Source organism: Papio anubis, chromosome 9 (assembly GCF_008728515.1).
Source record: "Papio anubis isolate 15944 chromosome 9, Panubis1.0, whole genome shotgun sequence".
Taxonomy (NCBI): Eukaryota; Metazoa; Chordata; class Mammalia; order Primates; family Cercopithecidae; genus Papio; species Papio anubis.
This window is the reverse complement of record NC_044984.1, coordinates 93,772,125-93,796,413: the sequence shown is the minus strand read 5'-3', so window position 1 is coordinate 93,796,413 and position 24,289 is coordinate 93,772,125. Positions and strand designations below refer to the sequence as shown.

Sequence of the window (24,289 nt, the reverse complement as noted above, 5' to 3'; positions counted from 1 at the left end):
AGATATCACTACACACCTATCAGAAGGGCTAAAATAAAAAATAGTGACAACACTAAATGCTGGCAAGGATACAGAGAAGCCCATAGATTGCTGGTGGAAATGCAAAATTGTACAGCAGTTTTGGAAAACAGTTTGGCAGTTTCTTAAAACATTAAACATTGAATTGCCATACCAACCAGCATTTGTACTTCTGGGAATTTATCCCAGATAAATGAAAACATGTTCACTGAAAAATCTGTACACAAATATTTATAGCAGTATTATTCATAACAGCTGAAAACTGGAAACAACCCAGATGTCCTTCAATGGGTGAATGGTTAAATATCCATGTCACTGAATACTATCCAGCAATAAAATGGAGCAAGCTATTGATACACACAACAGCTTGGATGAATCTGCAGAAAAGTATGCTGAGTGAGAAAAGCCAGTCCTAAAAGGCTACATACTGTGTGATCCTATTAATATAGCATTATTGATGTGACAAAATTGTAGAACTGGATAACAGATCAGTAGTTACCAGGAGTTAAGGTGGAGGTGGGGGCAGGAGAGAAGTGAGTGTAGCTATAAAAGGACAATGGGGCAGGGCGCGGTGGCTCATGCCTGTAATCCCAGCACTTTGGGAGGCCAAGGCAGGTGGATCACGAGGTCAGGAGATCGAGACCATCCTGGCTAACACAGTGAAACCCCATCTCTAATGAAAATACAAAAAATTAGCCGGGCGTGGTGGCAGGAGGTTGAGCCAGGAGAATGGCGTGAACCCGGGAGGTGGAGCTTGCAGTGAGCCGAGATCGCGCCACTGCACACCAGTCTGGGCGGCAGAGTGAGACTCAGTCTCAAAAAAAAAAAAGGGCAATGGGAGGGATGCTTGTGATGATGGAATTGTGAAATTGTTCTGTTTCTTGTCCATGTTACGATGTTGCACTATAGTTTTGTGAGATGTGCCCACTGAGGGAAACTGGGAAAAAGAAACATGAGTGCACTCTTTATGATTTCTCACAATGGCATATGAATTTACAATTACTGAAAATAAAAATATTTAATTAAAAAGTTAAGCTATTATATTTAAAAAGCAGTGTGCACCTTTATTTGTAAAAATGTCTGTCTTTCACCCACACAGTGATCTGTGCTTCCTATTTTAGCTGTTCAGAATATATCTTCTACAATCCATTGCATAATTATTTCCTGCTGTTTCTAAAATGAAACAAATCATTTAAAATTGTTGCTTTAAAAAAAGAACTTAAGTGTGGAAAATAAAGCTGATTTTACTTATTTTAAATTCTGGACGCATTTGAATTTGACATGAACATCTATAAAATATTAATATGTAAATATTTGCAATACCGAAGTCAAAAAATAATTTTTTGCAAAATAGTCGTGACTATTTTCATGCTGGGAAAGCATCTATGAGGACAAACTCCATGGTTTGGAGGTCAAAATGCTTTTCAGGTCTTTAATATCTACATTGAGTCCAGAACTGCTTATGACCTTTATTGACTAAAACTAGAATTAAAAACTAGAACTTTTATTATCCTTTCATGTCTGTATGCAGTCTTTCCAATGCAGATTTGCATAAATTGTATGAAGAAACTAACTCATATGAAGAAACATATATTACAAATTTTCCATCTAACAAACTCCACACTCATGCTTATGTATGTTAAATTCTAGGAATAGACTAACACTTTTAAAAAATATATTTTGACAAGTTGCCCTGAAAAGGGCGTATACCCTTTTACACTCTCTGGAATGCATGTGCAGAACGTGCAGGTTTGTTACATAGGTATACATGTGCCATGGTGGTTTGCTGCACCCATCAACACATCATCTAAATTAGGCATTTCTCCTAATGCTATCCCTCCCCTAGCCCCCCACCCCCCGGACAGGCTGCAGTGTGTGATGTTCCCCTCCCTGTGTCCATGTGTTCTAATTGTTCAACTCCCATTTATGAGTGACAACATGCAGTGTTTGGTTTTCTGTTCCTGTGTTAGTTTGCTGAGAATGATGGTTTCCAGCTTCATCCATGTCCCTGCAAAGGACATGAACTCATCCTTTTTATGGCTGCATAGTATTCCATGGTGTATCTGTGCCACATTTTCTTTATCCAGTCTATTGTTGATGGACATTTGGGTTGGTTCCAAGTCTTTGCTATTGCGAATAGTGCTGCAATAAACATACGTGTGCTTGTGTCTTTATACTCTTAATAGTGATGACTAAGAAGGGAAAGAGTTCAATTTTACTGGGGCCAGCAAAATGTCAGGCTCACTTAAGACCTAGGGAAATGGTTTTCAAATTATTTATTCATAGAACTCTCTGTTAAAAGAAAAGTTTGTGTAGGTTGAATTATATGAAATTGCTATTTTTGCAGGTAATACGGTTGAGTATCAGCAGTTTCATATGGTTCAACCTAACAGAAACCTAATAGGTTAAGCAAAAAAAAGTACAACTGCTCTGATTGATGGTGGAGTAGGGATGTTTAGCGGACCTCAGAGAAGGGCTCAAGAGCAACTGTCTGCTCTCAGAAAGCCCTGGGCTTGAGAGCAACTGTCTGCTCTCACAAAGCCCTGGGCAGGAAAGGCAGGTGCAGGAACCTGGAACTTTCAGGGCCTTGGTCAGGGTGTGTGGGCAAGAGTGGTGCATGGTGTGAGGGCCCTTGATATGGAGCTGGCAGAAAGGAAGAGAACATCAACAGCTAGCAGGAGAACAGCTGCTTTGGACAGTTGCCTGTAGCAGTAAATCTGACCTTGCTCTTGTGTGGGATTGCAATGTCTGAGAAGCAGTACTGAGTCCCTACAGTCTGTTTTATAATTTGTCTTTTTAAATAGAAGATGAGTATACATATTATTTCATCGTCAGATACCTCTATATAAAAATGAAATGAATTGAAGAGCTAAAATCAGGAGATATAAAGATTTTTTAAAATTTTCTGCATTTCTCTTATAAAAAACCTAGTGACTGTAAGAGTTTAATACATAGCAGAATTAGATACTATTTATTCCCATTTTCCACCCACTTGCATTTTATTTCAACACCTTTTGAAACAATGTGGATTTTTTTTTTAAATCAATGCTATCAATAGACTGAAGAGTAGGAAAATTGTTCATTGATATAAAGAGGAGAAACTCAGGAGTTATTAGACTCTAGGCTTTACTTCTAACTTTATGTTTGCTTCTCTTTGCTTTACCTATAGCATGGTGTTTTACAGGGGAAAATGCAATCAATTTGAAATTCACTAGATTTGTGTTTTAATTTCATCTCTCCCACTTAACTTTAATTTCAGCTTTCCCACTTAACTGAGATTATCTGTGAATCTCAAGTCTATAAACTGGAAAGAGTAATAGCTACTTTTGATACTAACATTATAGGCTTCAATGAGACAACAAATTTTAAGTGCCTAGAAGAATGTCCATGTCTCTTAAATATTCAATACTCATTAATGACTTCTTTAACTCTCTTGTGGTGATCATTTATTTTTTATCTATGTTTGGCCATAATCTATAAAGCAGAAGAATTGCATTTGCCTACCTGAAGATAAGGAGTTCTACATCTTGATCATATTAACATCATATTCATAACAACCAAAAAATTGCACTTCACTTAAAATTGTTTTCCATTTATTGAAAAATCAAGAAAATATAATAATTTTCAATTTGCATGACATCTGTGATAAAACGGCAATGATATTTACTTTCATCCAGTTGTCTGGACTTCCTCAAATCTCTTATATACAGTCTTTAAAGTGATCAAGACAGAGAAATGTGAGAATTCTAACTCATAAAGCTGAGTGGATCGCAAGTGTTTACATTTTCCTCCTCCTTACTTGCAATCAAAATGGTAAAATAAATACAAAATTAACAATAAATTCATAGCAGTGATGAAAAACAGGGAGGGTTACTACCTGAGGCATTCGAGAAATTCTAAAAGATAAAATCAAATATTGCTAGATTTAGACAAAACAAGAGGAAGAAACCCACAATCCAACATTGGTGGAAGAGGGGAAGATGTCACTGGAACAGTGAGTGGATTTGACATTCTCATTAGAGCTCTGCGAAGAATCTCAAGCCTGAGCAACAGGGCATGGTTATCAAAGCCAGGGAGTAGACAGGGCAACCAGAACCTTAGCATCTCCTATGTGGAGCAATCGGCTTTGTTGTTTACCCACCAGATGGTAGTAAGTATCTAAGGAAGGTGAAGGGCCCCCGAAGCTCCTAATGTGGGGACAGTGCCTTAGGTATAAAAAGTGTTTGACCAAGACACCAGATAATTGAGGAAAATTAACAAGCAAAAAGAGAGAAACCAGGCTTAATGAACAAAGTAAGTAACCTTCAAGAAAACTGACTTAATGCCAGAAAAAGACTCTAATCAGTATTTTCAGAAAGATGTGAGAGGTGATTGAACTTATAAAGTTAATAACAGGCTATTTTTAAAATGGAATACTTGAAAAAAAAGAGGCCGGGCGCGGTGGCTCAAGCCTGTAATCCCAGCACTTTGGGAGGTGAGACGGGCGGATCACGAGGTCAGAAGATCGAGACCATCCTGGCTAACACGGCGAAACCCCGTCTCTACTAAAAAATACAAAAACCTAGCCGGGCAAGGTGGTGGGTGCCTGTAGTCCCAGCTACTCTGGAGGCTGAGGCAGGAGAATGGCCTAAACCCGGGAGGCGGAGCTTGCAGTGAGCTGAGATCACGCCACTGCACTCCAACCTGGGCGACAGAGTGAGACTCCGTCTCAAAAAAAAAGAAAAAAAAGAAAATTTTTTAAAATTAAAAATAGCATAATCACACCAAAAGTTATAACAAAATGCCTAAAAATTGTGTGCCTTATCTTATTTTTCACTGATGTATCCCCAGAGGCTACAACAGTGCATGACCACACAGCTGATAATGGTCAATAAGTATTTTCTAGCAAATTAGTGAAGGTGCTTTAGGACAATGAACTGTAGAATACTCCCAGTATATAAAACAGGAAGGATCAGAGAGATCCAATATCCACGTACTAGGAGCCCTAGAAGTAGAAGCCACACAGTAAGTAAGAGAGTGTGGTGTTAGTACAGGAAGAGACAAATAGATCAATGGGAATATAATCGAGTCCAAAAATGTAAGCCCAATCTCTATTTGGAAATTTAGTGTATGATAAAGGCAATGTTTCAAATCAGTGGATAAATAATGGTATTGGGACAGTAGGCTATCATTTTGAGAAAAAAAATTTAGAATTAAATATTTTCATCATATATTGTATATCGCAGAAAATATCCCAGGTTGATATAGACCCAAAGGAAAATAAATCATTCTACCAAAAAACACCTGCACTCATATGTTTATTGCAGTGCTATTCACTATAGAGAAGACATGGAATCAACCTAAGTGCCCATCAACAGTGGATTGGATAAAGAAAGTGTGCTACATATACACTAGAATACTATGCAGCCATAAAGAAGAATGAAATCATGTCCTTTGCAGCAGCATGAATGTAGCTAGAGACCATTACCCTGAGTAAATTAACACAGAAACAGAAAACCAAATACCACACATTCTTACTAATAAATGGGACCTAAACATTGGGTACACACAGACATAAAGATGGGAACAATAGACATTGGGGACTCTAGCAGCTCCCCCAACCCTGGTGCTCCTGGCCCAGGGTTTTGTAAGGCAGTTTATGGGAAAATTGAACATGTGTTGGGGCTTGGAATCTTGGCTCAACTGTTTTCCCACTTTCCACCCTATTTCTACATTCTTTACTGAGTAAAATTCTTGGCCACCTCCTCCTCTAACCCAGGTGCCCCTGGCCTTCCCAGAAACTGCTGAGGCAGCAGTGAGACTGTGAGTGTGGGGAAGGGTCAAGCACTTACTGAGTTGCAGGGCAGAGCCACTGCATTCCTGTAAGAATCTGCCGTCACCCTGTGAGTATTTCCATGACCAAAGGAGCAATACATTAAGTAGCAAATAAAAGAACACCATAACAGATCTAGAGAGAGAACATGGAAAAAAGGAAAATGTTTTTGCACCTGCTTTTGAAACAAGGGGTCCCACCTTTTTATGTTGCACTGGTTCCCTGACTCGATCACAGTCATTCCTGTGTCTGTTCAATTTTACCTCCTCAGAGAAATTTTCTATTCCTTTTTTTTTCTTTTTGTTTTTTTGTTTGTTTGTTTGTTTGTTTGTTTGTTTGTTTTGAGACGGAGTCTCGCTCCATCACCCAGGATGAGCGCAGCGGCGAGATCTCGGCTCACTGCAAGCTCCGCCTCCCGGGTTCACGCCAGTCTCCTGCCTCAGCCTCCCGAGTAGCTGGGACTACAGGCACCCGCCACCACGCCCGGCTAGTTTTTTGTATTTTTAGTAGAGATGGGGTTTCACCGTGTTAGCCAGGATGGTCTTGATATCCTGACCTCGTGATCTGCCCGCCTCGGCCTCTCAAAGTGCTGGGATTACAGGCGTGAGCCACCGCGCCCGGACAAAATTTCCTATTCACTTTATAGAAGGGGTCATAATTTTTTTTTTTTTTTTTGAGTCGGAGTCTCGCTGTGTGGCCCAGGCTGGAGTACAGTGGCCGGATCTCAGCTCACCGCAAGCCCCACCTCCCGGGTTTACGCCATTCTCCTGCCTCAGCCTCCCGAGTAGCTGGGACTACAGGCGCCCGCCACCTCGCCCGGCTAGTTTTTTGTAGTTTTTAGTAGAGACAGGGTTTCACCGGGTTAGCCAGGATGGTCTCGATCTCCTGACCTCGTGATCCGCCCGTCTCAGCTTCCCAGAGTGCTGGGTTTACAGGCTTGAGCCACCGTGCCCGGCCACAATTTTTTTTAAAGAAAAGATCGGAGAGTAAAATAGTTAAGTCTTCGTGGTTCATAAGGTCTACGTTACAACTACTACACTCTGCTATTGCAGCAGGAAAACAGCCATAGATAATACATCAATGAATGGACATGGCTATGTCTCTCCATAAAACTTTGTTTTCAAATAGTGAAGTTTGAGTTTCATACAATTTTCATGTGTTACTAATATGATTTTTCCTTTTCTAAAAAGCGATAAAAAATGTTAAAATAATTCTTAGCTTTCAGGCTGGACAAAAATATTCAAAAGCCTGGCTTTGGCCCATGAGATGCAGTTTGCTGACTCCTGCTAAGTAAATTACGTATGGAAGCAGATCTTCTGAAAAGTAGGGTGATATGAGGACTGGACCACAGTGAAGGGATATGTTTTAAAGTGGAGAAGCCACAACGAACACAAGTGCAATTCATTCTACATATCAAAACTTGGCAAATTCAATTTGTAATTTCAATGAATTTGTGAAAACTCTTTTTCTTTTTTATACTAAATGGCTGAGTGCAATTCTATTTGAGTAGTTAAAAAATTATAATGGATTAAAATCAAACATGTTTAAATGTATATATTCTAAGAATATATATATATATATTCTAGACCCATTCTTTTTTATCTCCATTTTAATATTATGACCATCTCTTTATTCTTTTCTCTCATTGCTGTTATTCCATTTCTCCACATAGATATCTCTTTTTATTTTAATTTTTAATTTTTGGGGGTACATAGTAGATGTATATATTTATGGAGTATATGAGATATTTTGACATAGGCATGCAGTGTAATAATCATATTGGGGTATTCATCAACTCAAGCATTTTTCCTTTCTTTGTGTTACACATAATTCAGTTACACGGTTTTAGTTATTTTAAAATGTACAATAAATTATTGCTGACTCTAGTCATCATATTGTGCTATCAAATACTAGATCTTATTCATTCTAACTATATTTTTGAACCCATTAACTATTCCTACTCCCCCCACCACCCACATTACCAGTTTTAGCATCTGGTAGCCATCACTCCACTCTCCACCACTGTGAATTCAATTGTTTTAATTTTTCTAGTTCCTACAAATAAATGAGAACATGCAATGTTTGTCTTTCTGTGCCTGGCTTATTTCAGTTAACATAATGACTTCCAGTTCCATCCATGTTGTTGCAAATGACAGGATCGCATTCTTTTTCATAGCTGAATAGTATGCCGCTGTGTATATGCACCACATTTTCTTTATCCATTCATATGTTGATGGACACTCAGGTGGCTTCTAAATCTTGGCTATTGTGAATAGTGCTGCAATAAACATGAGAGAGAATGCAGCTATGTTTTTGATATACTTTTGGGAATATACCTAGCAGTGGGATTGCTGGATCATATGGTAGTTCTATTTCTGGTTATTTAAGGAAACTCCAAAATCTCCATTTTTCTCTATATAGGTTGTATAATTTACATTCCCACCAGCAGTTTACAAGGATTTCGTTTTCTCTACATCCTTGCCAGTATTCGTCATTGCCTGTCTTTTGGATAAAAGCCATTTTAACTGGGGTGAGATGAAATTTCCTTGTAGTTGTAATTTGCATTTCTCAGGTGATCAGTAATATTGAACACCTTCTCTCATATCTGTTTGCCATTTGTATGTCTTCTTTTGAGAAATGTCTATTCTGATCTTTTGACCATTTTCAATCAGATTCTTAGTTTTTTTTCCTTTTCAGTATTTTGATCTTCTTCAATATTCTAGCTGTTAATCTCTTGTCAGGTGGGTAGCTTGTAAATATTTTCTCCCATTCTTTAGGTTGTCTCTTCACTTTAATGGTTGTATCCTTTGCTATGCAGAAGTTTTTAGCTTCATATAATCTCATTTGTCCACTTTTGGTTTGGTTGCCTATGCTTGTGAGGTGTTCCTTAAGAAATTTTTGCCTAGTCCGATGTCCTGTAGAGTTTCCCCAATGTTTTCTTTCAGTAGTTTTGTAGTTTGAGGTCTTAGATGTAATTATTTAATCCATTTTGATTTGATTTTTGTATATGGCAAGAGATAGGGGTCTACTTTCATTCTTCTGTATATGGATATCCTGTTTTTCCTCCACCTATTTATTGAAAAGACTGTCTTTTCCCTTATGTAACCTTGTGTATGCTCTTGACACCTTTGTCAAAAATGAATTCACTGTCAGTGTATAGATTTGTTCCTGCGTTGTCCATTCTGTTCCATTGGTCTATTTTTCTGCTTCTATGCCAGAACCATGCTGTTTTGGTTACTATAGCTTGGTCGTATAATTTGAAGTCAGGTAATGTGGTTCCTCCAGTTTAAGTCTTTTTGCTCGTGATGGCTTATGCTCTTCTGGGTCTTTTTTGGTTCCATATAAATTTTAGGATTTTTTTCTGTTTCTGTGAAGAATATCATTAGTATTTTGTTAATGATTGCATTGAATCTGTAGATTGGTTTAGGTAGTATGGATATTTTAACAATAGTTATTCTACCAATCCAGAAAGTGGAATATCTTTTCATTTTCTTATATGATTTTCAATTTCTTTCATCTGTGTTTATAATTTTCACTGTAGAGCTCTTTTACTTCTTTGGTTAAGTTTATTCCTAGATATTTTATTTTATTTGTAGCTATTGTAAATGAGACTCCTTGGTTCTATTTTTTCCGATTATTCACTGTTGGCATATAGAAATGCTACTGATTTTTGTATGTTGATTTCATATTCTGCAACTTTACTGAATTTATCAGTTCTAACGGTTTTTTGGTAGAATCTTTAGGTTTTTCAAAATATATAAGATAATATTATCTGCAAACAAGGCTAATTCAAATTCTTCCTTTCCAACTTGGATACCCTTTATTTCTTTCTCTTGTCTGATTACTAGCCAGGACTTCCAGTATTATGGTGAATAAGATTACTGAAAGTGGGCATCCTTGTCAAGTTCCAGATCTTAGAGGAAAGGCTTTCAGTTTTCTCCTATTTTGTATGACACTGTGGGTCTGTTGTATATGGCTTTTACTATTTGAGGTCTGTTTCTTCTATACCCAGTGAGTTTTTATCATGAAGGGATGTTGAATTTTATCAAATTCTTTTTCAACATCAATTAAATCAATTACATAGTTTTTTTGTCCTTAATTTTGCTGGTATTTTGTATTATTTGATTTGTTTGCATATGTTGAACCATCCTTGCATCCCTGGGATAAATCCACCTTCATCATAATGAATGGCCTTTTTATGTGTTGTTGAATTTGGTTTGCTAGTATTTTCTTGAGGATTTTTGCGTCAACGTGCCTCAGGAATGTTGGCCTGTAGTTTTCTTTTCTTGATGTGTCTTTGTCTGGTTTTGGTATCAGGGTAATACTAGCCTTGTAGAATGAGTTCAGAAGTATTTCCTCCTCCTCCATTTTTTGGCATAGTTTGAGTAAGGCATGTATTAGTTATTCTTTAAATGTTTGGTAGAATTCAGCAGTGAAGCCATCAGATCCTGGGCTTTTCTTTTCTGGGAGACTACTACTTGCTCCTAGGAGCCTCTAATGATCCTTTGAATTTCTGTGGCATCAGTTGTAGTGTTGTCTTTTTCTTCTCTCATTTTATTTATTTGAGCCTTATCTCTCTTTTTCTTAATCTGGCTAAAGGTTTGTCAATTATATCTTTTCAAAACACCAACTTTTTATTTTATTTAGCATTTATAGTGTTTTCTTTGTTTCAATTTTATTTATTTATGCTCTGATCTTTATTATTTCTTTTCTTCTAACTTTGGGTTTGATTTTCTCTTGCCTTTCTAGTTCTTAGGATGCATTGTTAGGTTATTTGAAGTTTTTCTACTTTTTTGATGTAGGTGATTATAGCTATAAATTTTCCTGTTAGTTCTGCTTTTGCTGTAGCCCATAGGTTTTGCTATGTTGTCTTTTCATTGCCATTTCCTTCAAGACATTTTTAAATTCCCTTCTTAATTTCTTCATTGACCCATTTGGTCATTCAGTAGCATATTGTTTAATTTTAATGTTTATATAGTTTCCAGAATTCCTCTTGTTATTGATTTCTAGTTTTATTTTATAGTGGTTAAAGAAGATACTTTCAATTTTTGTTTATAATAATACATTTCAATTTATTTTTTAGTTTTGTAAGACTTGTTTTGTGGCCTAACAAATGGTCTATCTTTGAGAATTATTCATGTACTGAGGAGAAGAATGTATATTCTGTAACTGTTCAGTGAAATGTTCTGTAGATACCTGTTAAGCCCATTTGACCTATAGTACAGATTAAGTCTGATGTTTCTTTGTTGATTTTCTGTCTGAATGATTTGTCCAGTGATGAAAGTGGATTGTTGAAGTCTCCAGCTACTTTTGTATTGGGGTCTGTGTCTCTCTTTTGCCTTAATAATATTTGCTTTATATATCTGGATGCGTATATATTTGAAATTATTATATCTTCTTGAATTTATCCTTTATCATTATGTAATGATTTCTTTGTCTGTTTTTATAATTTTTTCTTGAAATCTATTTTGTCTTATCCTGCTCTTTTTTTGATTTTTATTTGCGTGGAATATCTTTGTCCATCCCTTTATTTTCAGTCTATGTGTATCTTTGTAAGTGAAGTGTATTTCTTGTAGGCAATAGATTGTTGGGTCTTGTTTTTTTGTTTTTTGTTTTTGTTTTTTTTTAATCCATTCAGCCACTGTCTGTCTTTTGACTGGAGATTCTAGTCTAATTATTCAATATTATTATTATTAATGATAATCTCTTATCCTGCCGTTGTGTTATTTGTTTGCTAGTTATTTTGTGATCTCCTCCTTCTCTCCTTCCTCCCTCTCTTTTAGTGAAGGTGATTTTCTCTGCTGGTGTGTTTTAATTTCTTGTTTTATTTTTTGTGTATCTATTGTAGGATTTTTTTATTTGAATTTACCTTAAGGCTTGCAAATAATTTTTTATAATCCATTATTTTAAACTGATGGCAACTTAACACCGATTGCATAAACAAACAAGCAAAGGAAAAACTAATAAATACTGTAGCCATTAACTTTGTCCTCCTACTTTTTAACTTTTGTCGTCTCTATTTATATCTTATTGTACTGTCTGTGTCTTGAAAAGTTTTCATACTTATTATTATCAGTCCATTTTTTCATTTGTCACCTCAAACTATGAGTTCACACATCCCAATTACAGTGTTATAATATTCTCTGTGTGTGTGTGTTTTTTTACTCGTGAATTGTATACCTTCAGATGATTTCTTCTTGCTCATTAACATCATTTTCTTTCAGACTGAAAACCTCCCTTTAGCATTTCTTGTAGGAAAGATCTAGTGTTGAAGAAATTTCTCAGCTTTTGTTTGTCTGGGAAAGTCTTTATTTCTTCTTCATGTTTGAAGGATATTTTCACTGGATATACTATTCTAGGATAAACATTTTTTCCTCCAGCACTTTAAATATGTCATGCCACCCTCTCCTGGCATGTAAGGTTTCTACTGAGAAATCTGCTGCCAGTCATATTGGAGCTTCATTGTATGTTATTTGTTTCTTTTTTCTTGCTGCATTTATAATCCTTTGTTTATCTTTGAACTTTGGGAGTTTAATTATTAAATAGCTTGGGGTAGTCTTGCTTGGGATAAATCTCCTTGGTATTCTATGGCCTTCTTATACTTGAATATTGAGATCTTTCTTTTGGTCTAGGAAGTTCTCTGTTCTCACTTTGAGTAAACTTTCTATTCCACCCACCTCTCTCTACCTCCTCTATCAGGCCAATAACTGTTAGATTTGCCCTTTGGAGGCTATTTTCTAGATCTTGAAGCTGTGATTCATTCTTTTTTATTCTTTTTTCTTTTGTCTTCTCTGACTGTATATTTACAAATAGCTTGTTTTAAAGCTCACTAATTCTTTCTTCTGCCTGATCAATTCTGCTTTTAACAGATTCTAATGCATTCTTCAGTACACCAATTGCATTTTTCAGCTCCAGAATTTCTGCTTGATTATTTTCAGTAATTTCAATCTCTTTGTTAAATGTATCTGGTAGGATTCTGACTTCCTCATCTGTGTTATCTTGAATTTTTAGTTTCCTCAAAGCTTCTTTGTTCTCATTTCTTTTTCTAATTTTTTATTTAGCTTCTATTTTGAGTTCAGGAGTACATGTGCAGGTTACATAGGTAAAATCGTATCATGGAGGTTCATTGTACAGATTATTTTGTCACCCAGGCATTAAGCCTAGTACCCATTAATTATTTTTCCTGATGCTCTCCTTTCTCCTACCCTCCACTCTCCAATAGGCCCAGTATGTGTTGTTCTTCTCTATGTGTCCATTAGTTATCATAATTTAGCTCCCACATATAAGTGAGAACATGCAATATTTCCTTTGCTGTTCCTGTGTTAGTTTGCTAAGGATAATAGCCTCCATCTCCATCCATGTTCCTGAAAAGGACATGTTTTCATTCTTTTTTTATGGCTGCATAGTATCCTGTGCTATATTTTATATCCCACATTTTCTTTATCCAGTCTGTCACTGATGGGCATTTAGATTGATTCCATGTCTTTGCTATTATGAATAGTGCTGCAGTGAACATATGTGTGTATGTATGTGTATTTATGATATAATGATTTATATTCCTTTGGGTATATACCCAGTAATGACATTGCTGGTTCAAATGGTATATTTTTGTTTTTAGGAACAGAAATATCCTCAAAATTTCTGTTTGATGAATCACCACACTGTCTTCATGGTTGAACTAATTTAAACTCCTATCAACAGTGTATAAGTGTTCCTTCAATTGGAATAAAAGAAAAAATTGACAAATGAAATCTAATAAAACTAAAGAGGCTCTGCACAGCAAAAGAAACCATCAACAGAGTAAACAGACAACCCACAGAAGGGGAGAAAAGTTTTGCAAACTATTCACCTGACAAAGGCTAATATCCAGCATCTATAAGAAAATTAACTTAAATTTACAAGAAAAAGAACAACCTCCATTAAAAAGTGGGCATTGGGGGCCAGGTGCGGTGGCTCACACCTGTAATACCAGCACTTTGGGAGGACGAGGCAGGCAGATCACTTGAGGCCAGAAGTTCAAGACCAGCCTCACCAACATGGCAAAACCCCATCTCTACTAAAAATACAGAAATTCGCCAGACATGGTGATGCTTGCCTGTAATTCCAGCTACTCGAGACGCTGAGGCACAAGAAACGCTTGAACCCAGGAGGGAGAGGTTGCATTTAGCTGGGATTGTGCCACTGCACTCCAGCCTGGGTGACAGAGACCAGAGACTCCATCTCACAAAAAAAAAAAAGAAAAAAGAAAAAAGAAAAGTGAACAGACACTGCTCGAAAGAAGACATATATGCAGCCAACAATTATATGAAAAAAAGTGCTACATCATTGATCATTAGAGTAATTCAAACCAAAACCACAATGAGATACCATCTCACATCAGTTCAGAATGGCTATTATTAAAAAATCAAAAAATAACACATGCTGGGAAGGTTGTGGAGAAAAAGCCACACTTGTACGCTACTTGTGGGAATGTAAATTAGTTCAACCATTGTGGAAGAGAGTGTGGTGATTCCTCAAAGACCTAGAGTCAGAAATACCATTCAATACAGCAATCCCATTACTGCATATATACCCAAAAGAACATAAATCATTCTATTACAAAGACACATCATGCATATGTTCATTGCAGCACTTTTCACAATAGAAAAGACATGGAATCAACTTCGATGCTCACCAATAATAGACTGGATAAAGAAAATGTGGTACATATATACCATGGAATACTATGCAGCCATAAAAAAGAATGAGATCATGTCCTTTGCAGGGACATGGATGGAGCTGGAGGCTGTTATCCTGAGTGAACTAATGCAGGAGCAGAAAATCAAATGCCACATGTTCTCACTCATCTCTGGGAGCTAAATGATGAGAACACATGGACACCTAGAGGGGAACAACACACACTGGGGCCTATCAGATGGTGAAGGGTGAGAGGAGGGAGAGGATCAGGAAAAATAATTAATGGGTACTAGGCTTAATACCTGGGTGATAAAAATCTATTCAACAAGCCCCCATGACACACCTTTACCTATGTAACAAACCTGCACGTGTGCCTCTGAACTTAAAATAAAAATATAGAAAAGAGAGGTTCACTTTAACATCTCATAAAACCAATGTGAGCTTTATGGCTTTCCTTCATCTTTCAACTACATCATCTGGGGAGTAAGAGAGGAATAGAAAAAGCTCACTTCTACTAATATTGTATTTGCTGAGAATTAGTCACATGGCCCAACCCAAATGCAAGTCAGGCTGGGAAATAAAAGAAAACCTATAGTTATGGTTTTATTGAGCACTAAATTGATATGTGAAACAATTCCATAGAACAGGAGTGGCCAAATATTTTCTCTAAAAATCCAGACATAATAAATATTTCAGATGTTGTGGAAAATATGACCTGTGTTGCAACTACTGAACTCTGCAATTAAAGTACGAGGACAGTCATAGACCATAACTAAATGAGGGAGCAATGGGTGCAGTTTTGTTGCAATAAAACTTCATTTTTAGAAATAGGAAGAAGGCCAGATTTAAGCCACAGGCCATAGTTTGCTGACCCTTGCCTTAGAGCATGACTAAGTATAATGCTTCCAATTTTTCATCACCGTTACTGCTATATGATACTGAAGCGTAATCATTGGATTGGTTGTCTCTTCTTCGAAGCCTCATGTGCCATCCATCCTCCCACCTCAAGTCTATATTCATACGGAAAACAGGGAAAATGTCTTACTTGTTTTATTCCTATCATAGTACTTACATGTATGATATCTGCAGTTTAGTATATGTTCAGCAAATATTTGTGGAATGAATTAATACTGCAGAAAATAGCTTGTTTATTTTCATGATTGCATAAAACATTGTGTTTTTAAAGCAGTTAGAACCATGGGTGGTCAGGATTCAGAAACATGTATTTAAGAAACATTTAGAAGTGGAGGAATCATATATATCATTTGGCTTGACCTTTATAAAATTTATGAGAAGAAATAAAGAAATGTGGTCCATTGCCTACACATAAAGTGAAACAAAAGCACAACACAATAAAACAAAGCCTAGAATGATGGGCTCCATTGGAGCCAGGGCTATAGCTCATGCCTTTCTAATTGCTGTTATAGAATGTAGTGGAAAGGACACTGAATGTGAAATTGAGATTCAGTAGTCCCAAGGACAGACATTTCATGAGAAACCAAGCCTGACATTAAACACTGATCTTTTGTACTTCAAAAGCAACTGAGTCCTCTGTGGGTGCTAATTTGAATTCTATTACTAAGTTGATGTGTCATAATAAAAAATGACTTGCACTCTCTAGCGTAACAATATTTATACCCCTCAACGTCTTTCATAAAATGTTTGGTGAAATATTGGTGAAAGAATAAATCATATTCTGATAATTTACACACCTTGTTTTTTTTTTAAATCTCTATACTGTGCAGACATTTTCCATATGATTGTCTATTTTATGTTATAGACTAAATGATATCTACTTGGAAAAAAATGATAAGCTGGAAGAGACAGCAACTTGAATATTTTGCAGGAAAATATGGAGTACAGTGGTTAACACATATTTGAGGGTAACAAAAACATTAGTAAACCAAAAGTTAATTGTACTTTGGAGAAAGTAAAGTACAATAAACTTTACCTTATTATAAAAAGTTTACATTTGATCTCTTGTAATTATTATAAGAGATGTTTAATATTTCAGTAATATAAACTAAAAAATAAAAAGAAAGTTTGAGTTGATTCCTGGGAAAAACACACACATTTGAGAGCCAAAAAACTGCAGTTTTTCTGAAGGACAATGTTAGAAGCTCTGCTAGGCAAGAAAAAAAAAAGTGAATATAATTAAAATTATGGGGAAAAAAACCCAGAAAATTGCTATAGGGAGTAATTCATTACTGACAAAGGGTATAGATTATATCTGCTATTACTCCATGATTTTAACTTTTATGTTTAAATTGACTTTTCTTGCTATTTGGGGATTAATTAAAATTCTTAAAAAAGAAAATCAAAGTTCACTACAAATACCAAGCATATTCTTAGATCCTAGAAAATGTTCCATATAACTTTATTTAATTCTGATGATGAAATTCCTGCATCTTGTACTTGGGAACAATATCTAATGCCACCAATTCCTTGGACTATTTAAAGAATAAAAAAATGGAACTGCCTTAATTATTCTTCAATGTTATAAGGGCCCTTTTATTATTAGATTCTATATCCTCTGGGTCTGGCAAATGCCAGATGCTTAATAAATGTTAGTTGAATGAAAGGTGACTTAAAATTGCAACTTTCAAAATTGATTACCAAGAGAAATTCTGTGCACTATATTTTTACAATCTTCTGGGGAAAGCAAATGAAAAGCCTAAGCTATCACATCAACTATGCCATAATATTTTCTCATTAAATAATTTTTTATTATTGAATTCATCAAGTAATTATTTAATGTATCTCTGTAAAGCACAATTATATTTTAAGTATAAAACCCAGATAGTTTTTAACTGAAAAAAAAATTATCACTTAGATTAAATTGATGGGGAGATTGGGCTGAAGATGAACATGATCATATTAATACTGTCATCATGCTCATTTATTTTAGCCTAAACAGCGAACATCCATTGTGTCTTCTCTGGATTTTCACCGAATGAATCACAACCAAGAATATTTTGAAATCAACACATCTACAGGGTGCACAAGCTTTACTGCCAGCCCTCCTGCTAGTCCACCCACCTCTTCTGTGGGAACCACAGAAGTCAAGAATGAGGGAACTAAACATACAGGTAAAGCAGTTCACTTTATGCAGCTGTATTTTTTATTTTAAGACTGAAGTCTTTATGAGTTAGAGGAATTAGGAGGAGTCTTTGTACAAATTGCATTGTGTTTTTAGTTCACCTCCATGTGTGGCAATGTAGGACTTTAAGATTTTTGTCAGTGTGGCTATAATATTCTTTTTGAATACATGGATGGCCTTTCGGTGTTAAATATTAAAGATGATGATTTAATGTGATCATAGTAGTAAAAATACCAGGGACATGGAAATGCTCTTCCACTGCCATTTACTCCTCACCACACAGTGGTATCAACTAATCAACACACAACATCATTAAGATCTGCTTTGAAGCCAGAGAACTTATATCAAGAATGTCTGGTAAGAAGGAATTGTACACTGTGGCCTAGGCTGGCTTTCAACCTATTTAAACCACAGTGAACTTGCAGAGGAAGTGTGTTGGGGGAGAAAATGCTGGGTGTAAGGGTAAGATTAAGAAAAATAACACCACCCACTAGTAAAACATACGTTGTTCCATGCAGTCAGATTTGCAAAGCTTTCTTTATTTGGGGGACAAGGAGCTAACTCCTGGTAAGGCCAAGGGACATATTAGAACTAAGAGAAGTGGGACCCAAAGAATATCCTCCCCTGCCATATAATTTACAATAAGGGTTAAACACAAATACAATATAGAGACAAATTTCTTAATTTTAAATGTTTTATTTGGAAATCAAGAATTACAATTTGTGGCATACTCAGAGGCTGGATGGTCTTCATTATGTCCAAGAACAGATGGTTAGAGGTTTTACAAAAAAGGGGAAATGTTTCATATTGCTCTTTGAGGAAGTTCATTGGCACTAATAATATGTTGGTGAGCTGGCAAGTTTTGATTGGTAAGTGATGACTATGGGTAAAATGATTCTCAGAGTTGCAGCAGGTTGTTTCAGTAGCTATTAGATAAAAGTGGTTTCAGGTTACAGCAGGCAGCTTCAGCAGCCAAGCTTACAGGGAATTACATTCTTGGAACAGTCTTATGTGCCCTAGATGCCTTCTCCCCTTAACCTCTCAACTGTTTCAGTTGGGTATAACAAGAATGACCCAATTTATATGATCAACTTTCATGTAAGTAAACAATTACTTTCCTTCCAAGAGACATGATTCAAAAACCCAGTAGATAGAATTAATTTGAATTTTAGAATAATGAAGTGTGGTCTGTGTGAGTATTCCATATAATCTTTGTTCACAGTGAGTGTATGAGTATATATGTATGCTCATATACCTACTTAAGTCCTTTAATCTGACTCTATGTTTAAAAGCAGTAACACAACATTCCAGAAATATAGTCAGGGAATTACTTTCCCCTAGGAATGAAGCTAAGATTTTAAAAACAATGACTAATGGTAATGATAAGATTGATATTCTATGGAAGTTATAATCCAGACTTTCGTGGAAGCCAGGGTGATATTTATAAAATATAAATCAAATCATGTCATTACCACGCTTAAAATGTTCCCATGTCTTCTCATCACACTTAGAATAAAATCCAACTCCTTACCATATCCAGTGATGCCTAATTTAGCCTGGTTCTTGACCAGCTCTGTAACTTGACTGAACTCATCCTGGACCATACTGGCCTTCTTTGCTGAACATTCTGGCCCTGGGGCTTTTGCACTTTGGTTCCTTCTGCCTGGAATCTCTGCCTTAAAATTTTCATGTGTCTAAGTGTCATTTAGGTTTTGGTTCAAATGCACTTCTTCATAGAGGCCTTCCTATACCACTCTCTCTCAAGTAGATATCCTCAATATGATAAGAATTATAATAATAAAAATGTGAAAATAACAATAATAGGAAATACTTAAATGACACTATGTGTCAGGAACTGTTTTAGGCATTTTATGTATATCAATTCATTTAAACCTCATGACTGTCATATAAATTTGGTATTATCTGTAGATAAGCAAATATACAAAGAATGTAAATAACTAAATAACAGCCCATAATGACAGGGCTGGAAAAAGCTCTGGTATGAACTCAAACCTGGTGCTAAAGTTCATGTTTTTAACTACTTTTCTATATCACTCTAGTCACTTCTAGCAAATCACCCCATTTTCTTTTATCCATAGCCTTATTTCCTATATAAAGTTATATTGATTACTTCTTTAGTTATTTATTATCTTCTCTCTAGAATGTAAGCTGCAATAGGTTGGTCTCTGGCCCATTGTACTCACTGAGGTCAGACTGCCAAAGTTTGATTACTAACTGTGAAACTGAGCCTCTTACCTAGCTATAAGACTTGATCTCTTTATGCTATAGTTTTCTTACTATAGAATTAGATTAACAATGAATTAATTAGATTAACTTACCCTGTAGTGTGGTGATGCATGTAAAGTGATTAACACAGTGCCTGGCACATAGTTAGTGCTCAATAAATGTTAGTAACTATTAGTGGTAGTAGCAATAAATATGATATTAACATAATCGTTTGTATTCTACATCAAGCCTAGCATTCATTTAGTGAGCATTAAAATGTATTGTCTGCTATGTACTAGATGCAGTTTTATAGGAGAGGAGAGATGAGATGTGATTTGTAAAAACAAAAAAATAGTGATATGTGGACCTGGGAAGGGTTCTGGGCATATAATTATTATTCAAACAATACTTATTTGAATGACTACTTCCAGCTTTACAATCCTAAAATGGGACAATGACAGACGCTTTGATACTTGCCTTTCAGAATGGCTTTCTTGGTTTTGTTTTAGTTAGTACGTTGTTTTGGGGATGATCGATTTTCTGAATATTTTTCAACAGGTAAAAATCTGTTTTCAACAAATTGTTCTGTCTCAGGTGGATAGAAATATTACCTTTACCCCTTTATTATTTTAATTAAAAGCAATAGAAATTTAGGCCTGATACCAAAGCCCTGGTGCCTTTTCTCCACTCTGACACTGCCCACCAGAAGCAGAGGATCAGAACAAACACATTTTGCTGCTGCCAGGAGTTCAGTGACATCATCCGAAATGTGCGGAGAAATTGTAATCATCAGGATATTTTCAGGTTTCTGACCTTTAAACAGAACTGAAATCTAACCTTTTAACAGTTGAAATGGTTTCCAATATCATGTTACAGTGGTTTTCTAAGGTAATATATCACCTCCACATTACATAAACAATTTTAGGATAGACTGATATTTAGTAATAATGTGAAAGCACAGTTTGTTTTGCTTTACATTAAAAAGGAAAACTTGTAAGCAAGGCATTTGTCTATTCACAAAAGTAGCATTTTATTAGCTTACACATATTTAATTTGTTATACTTTAAAGACATTGCCACTGGGTATATGTTTAAAGAGAATGAGTTCAAGAGTCAGTTCCATCACTGATTTGCTAGATATTTTCCATCAAAACCTTTAACTTTTCTGATATTTAATTTGCTCCTCTGAAAGTGGAAAAAGTATCTACTCTTTAGGTATTTGTAGTAATAAATGAGTTTATGTGAATACATTTTGTAAACCTTGGCAACTAATGTTATTCTTTAATATTATCATAGTTATTGCTTAATATTATTTTTGTTTTTAAATATTATTATTTGAAATCTGTAGTAGCTTTAAGATAGAGGAGCCTATTGTAAGTCTGTACAAGGTATGCCAAGGTAGCTGACCAAGCTTATGCCAAGATAGCTGACCTTTTCTTGACTTAGAAGTATAATTTAAATTTACTGATTAATCTACATTTCATTTTATAAATGATTGCATGCACAAAAAATTATCTTGACCAAAATGGCATTTAATAGAACAAAAACTAATACATCTTCAAAAATAAATCATATGCTACAAAACACTTTTAAGTGAACCAATGAATTTATTATAACGGAGGGCCATTTAAAAAGTAGCTTGAATTGTGATTAAAGCTTCAACTTGTGAATCATCAAAAAAGGTTGTTAGAATTAAAAAGCTTTGGTGTTATACTGTCTGGGGAATGATATAAATAGGTTTACATTTAACTAGAAAGATCACTCTAGTATTAATATGTAGTAGATTTGAGATGAAATGACATTGGAGAAGGGGAGAAATAGTTTCATAGCAAAGGGAAAATGTAAATTGGTTTAAGAGATACAAGAAAAGAGTAATTAACAAGTTATGGTAATTGGATGTGCAAAGATGAGGGGAAATATTTCAAGCAGGGCTCTAAAGTTTCTAGCTTAAGCTGATGAGTGGAAGGTGGATGCTATTCCTTGAAATGTAGAATATTTGTAGGTAAGAAGAGAGGGTGAGGGATAGATTATGTAAGGCCTAATAAGCCATTTCAGGACTTTGGCTTTAACCCAGAGTGATTTTACTTAGAGCCTGTTCAGGTCTTTCAGAAGAAAAGTCACATGATCTAACTTCTATTTTATGAGGATTAATATGGCTATAATGTTCATAATGGATGGGGAGAGGGAACCAGGGTGGATACAGGAAAGCCAGTTAGAAGGCAATTGCAGCATTGCAATAAGAGAGGGAAAGCAGCTAAGATCAAAGGTGAATCAGCAGAGTTAGAGAGAAATGGAGAGATGTTGGACATATTTTTAAGGCAGATCCAATGGAATTTCATGGTGGAGTGGACATGGTATATGAGAAAATGAGAAGAATTAAGGATGACTCCAAAACTTTTCTCCTTAACAACTGTAAGAATGAATTTCCTATCATTTGACACACAAGAGGTTTTGGGAAGAGGAGGTTTGGTAAACAGCGAGAAATACCAGGAGTTAATTTTAAGTTTGAGATGCCTACTGAATATCTGAATAGATGTGTCGAGTAGGCAGCAGAAGGTCCAGTCTGCAGATATAAATGTGAACGTCGTCATTATACAGATGATATGCAGCATATGTAGAGGAAGAAGACCAATAACTGAGCTTGAGAAAGGATGGAATGAAAGGCAGCACCAGCAAGGGAGGCTGAGAAGGAGCAACCTGTGAGATAGAAGGAAATCTTTTGGTGAGTGTCTTGTTCTGAAATCAGGTGAAGGAAGTTACTAAGAAGGAAAGAGTGATCAACTCTGTCAAATATAGCTGATAAGTTGAGTAGGACAAGGACTAAGTTAGAATAGGTTCATGGATTTAACAATATTGGGGGGGTCACTGCTGACCTTGACAAGAGGAATTTCGTTGTAAATAATAGAGCCTCATGTGGTGGTTTTAAGGGAGAATGGGAGGAGAGGACTTACAGTAATGACAGACTACTTGAAGGAATTTCTTCACAGGGGAATTTTTCAGTTATGATGGAGGAGAAAGAGGGGATGATGATTTCTATTATTAACCAAGTGGAGAGATTGGTTTTGGAGAGGAGCATGAATAACAGGATGTTTTGGTTGTGGGTGCAAATACTGGCAGGAGATCCATGTGGTGGGAATCTGGGAAAGATCTCTTCTGATAGTTTTCATTTTTTCTGCAAAGTAGAGAGCAGCAGCTTCAGTTGAAAACAGAGACAGAGAAGGAAGTGTAGAGTTTGAGGAAAGAGAGGACAGTGTGAAGTAGTTGTTTAGGAGAAACAGTGAGTGGACAAAGGAGGTATATGATGTGATCACCTGGCAGCATTAAAGGCCTATTTAAGCTTTGTGTTCATGCATTTAGAATTAGATTATCCAATGTGGTTCTGTGTTTTTCTCCAGCCTATGTCAGCTGGAGGATGCAGGTGCAGAGTATTTGGAGAGTTGAATTTTGCATAGGTTGTGGTTTTGCTAAATGGGTATATTGAAATGACTGAAGAGCAAAGGAAGTATAAATGCAAGGGAGTGTAATATTTAACCATAGACTTCAAGATGAAGAGGGAAGTGAAAGAGAACAAGGAGATAATTAACACTGAAAAATCAGTGAGATCTTAGGATTGGAGATTCCAGTGGGGTCAAAGTATTGCTGGAGTCAATGTATTAAAGAAGAGGGCTGGAAAAATAGTTGAATTCAAAGAATGGGATGCACATGGAACCAGGAATGACTATAATTATTGTCAATCATCTTAAGACCATGGGAGTGAACAGCTGAGTTAGCCTCTCCTCTATCAACACAGTCTTAAATACTACAATTAAGTCAGTACAACAATTTCCTGGAAGAAATGTTTGATACGTCTAAAGACATAACATTTACTGTGCTCATAATATTTAATCTTTCATTTTGTTTAACATATTATGATATAGATTACCTTTATCTGAGTTCTGTCTTCTATACTTTGTCCCACTCTTCCTTGAGGTGCCAAGGCTCCTCATGTCATCCCCTGGCTGCCAAAGTCTCCCTGAGAGAGGTGTTTCATTCAAGTCCACTTCCCTAAGGGACTCTCTCTGGACATGGCCACTATGTGTCTCATTCTCATGTGAAACTTTTGAATGACCTGAGAGCCCATCTGCTAAGATATTTCAATCTCTTGGGTACCCTTAATGGTTGCCAGTGTGTTCTTCTTTCCACGGGTAACAGTTCTTTTTAAAATAGAGATGGTGAGTAGTGGTAGAATTCTGATCTATGTTAAAGGTAGAGCTATCTATCTATCTATCTATCTGTCTATCTATCTATCTATCATCTATCTATCATCTGTCTATTGAGCTATCGATCTATCTACATATATATTTAGATGAATTGGATGTAGGATATAAGAAAATAAAAGGGACCAAAGATGTAACTCAAAGATATCTGGTGTTTTGACCTTTGGAAAGATGGAGTTGATATTAGTGGAGATGGGGAAAT

General features: G+C 36.0%; 1 protein-coding gene across 1 annotated transcript in view; it reads left to right on the top strand.

Moving 5' to 3' along the window:
* The window catches only part of ANKS1B (ankyrin repeat and sterile alpha motif domain containing 1B), a 1,249,898-nt gene that overhangs the window by 561,416 nt on the left and 664,193 nt on the right, over window positions 1–24,289 (top strand). Inside the window, exon 11 of the mRNA XM_031650180.1 lies at window positions 17,415–17,595. Within this exon, the coding sequence (XP_031506040.1) occupies window positions 17,415–17,595 (181 nt within the window). The remainder of the gene's footprint in view (window positions 1–17,414; window positions 17,596–24,289) is intronic.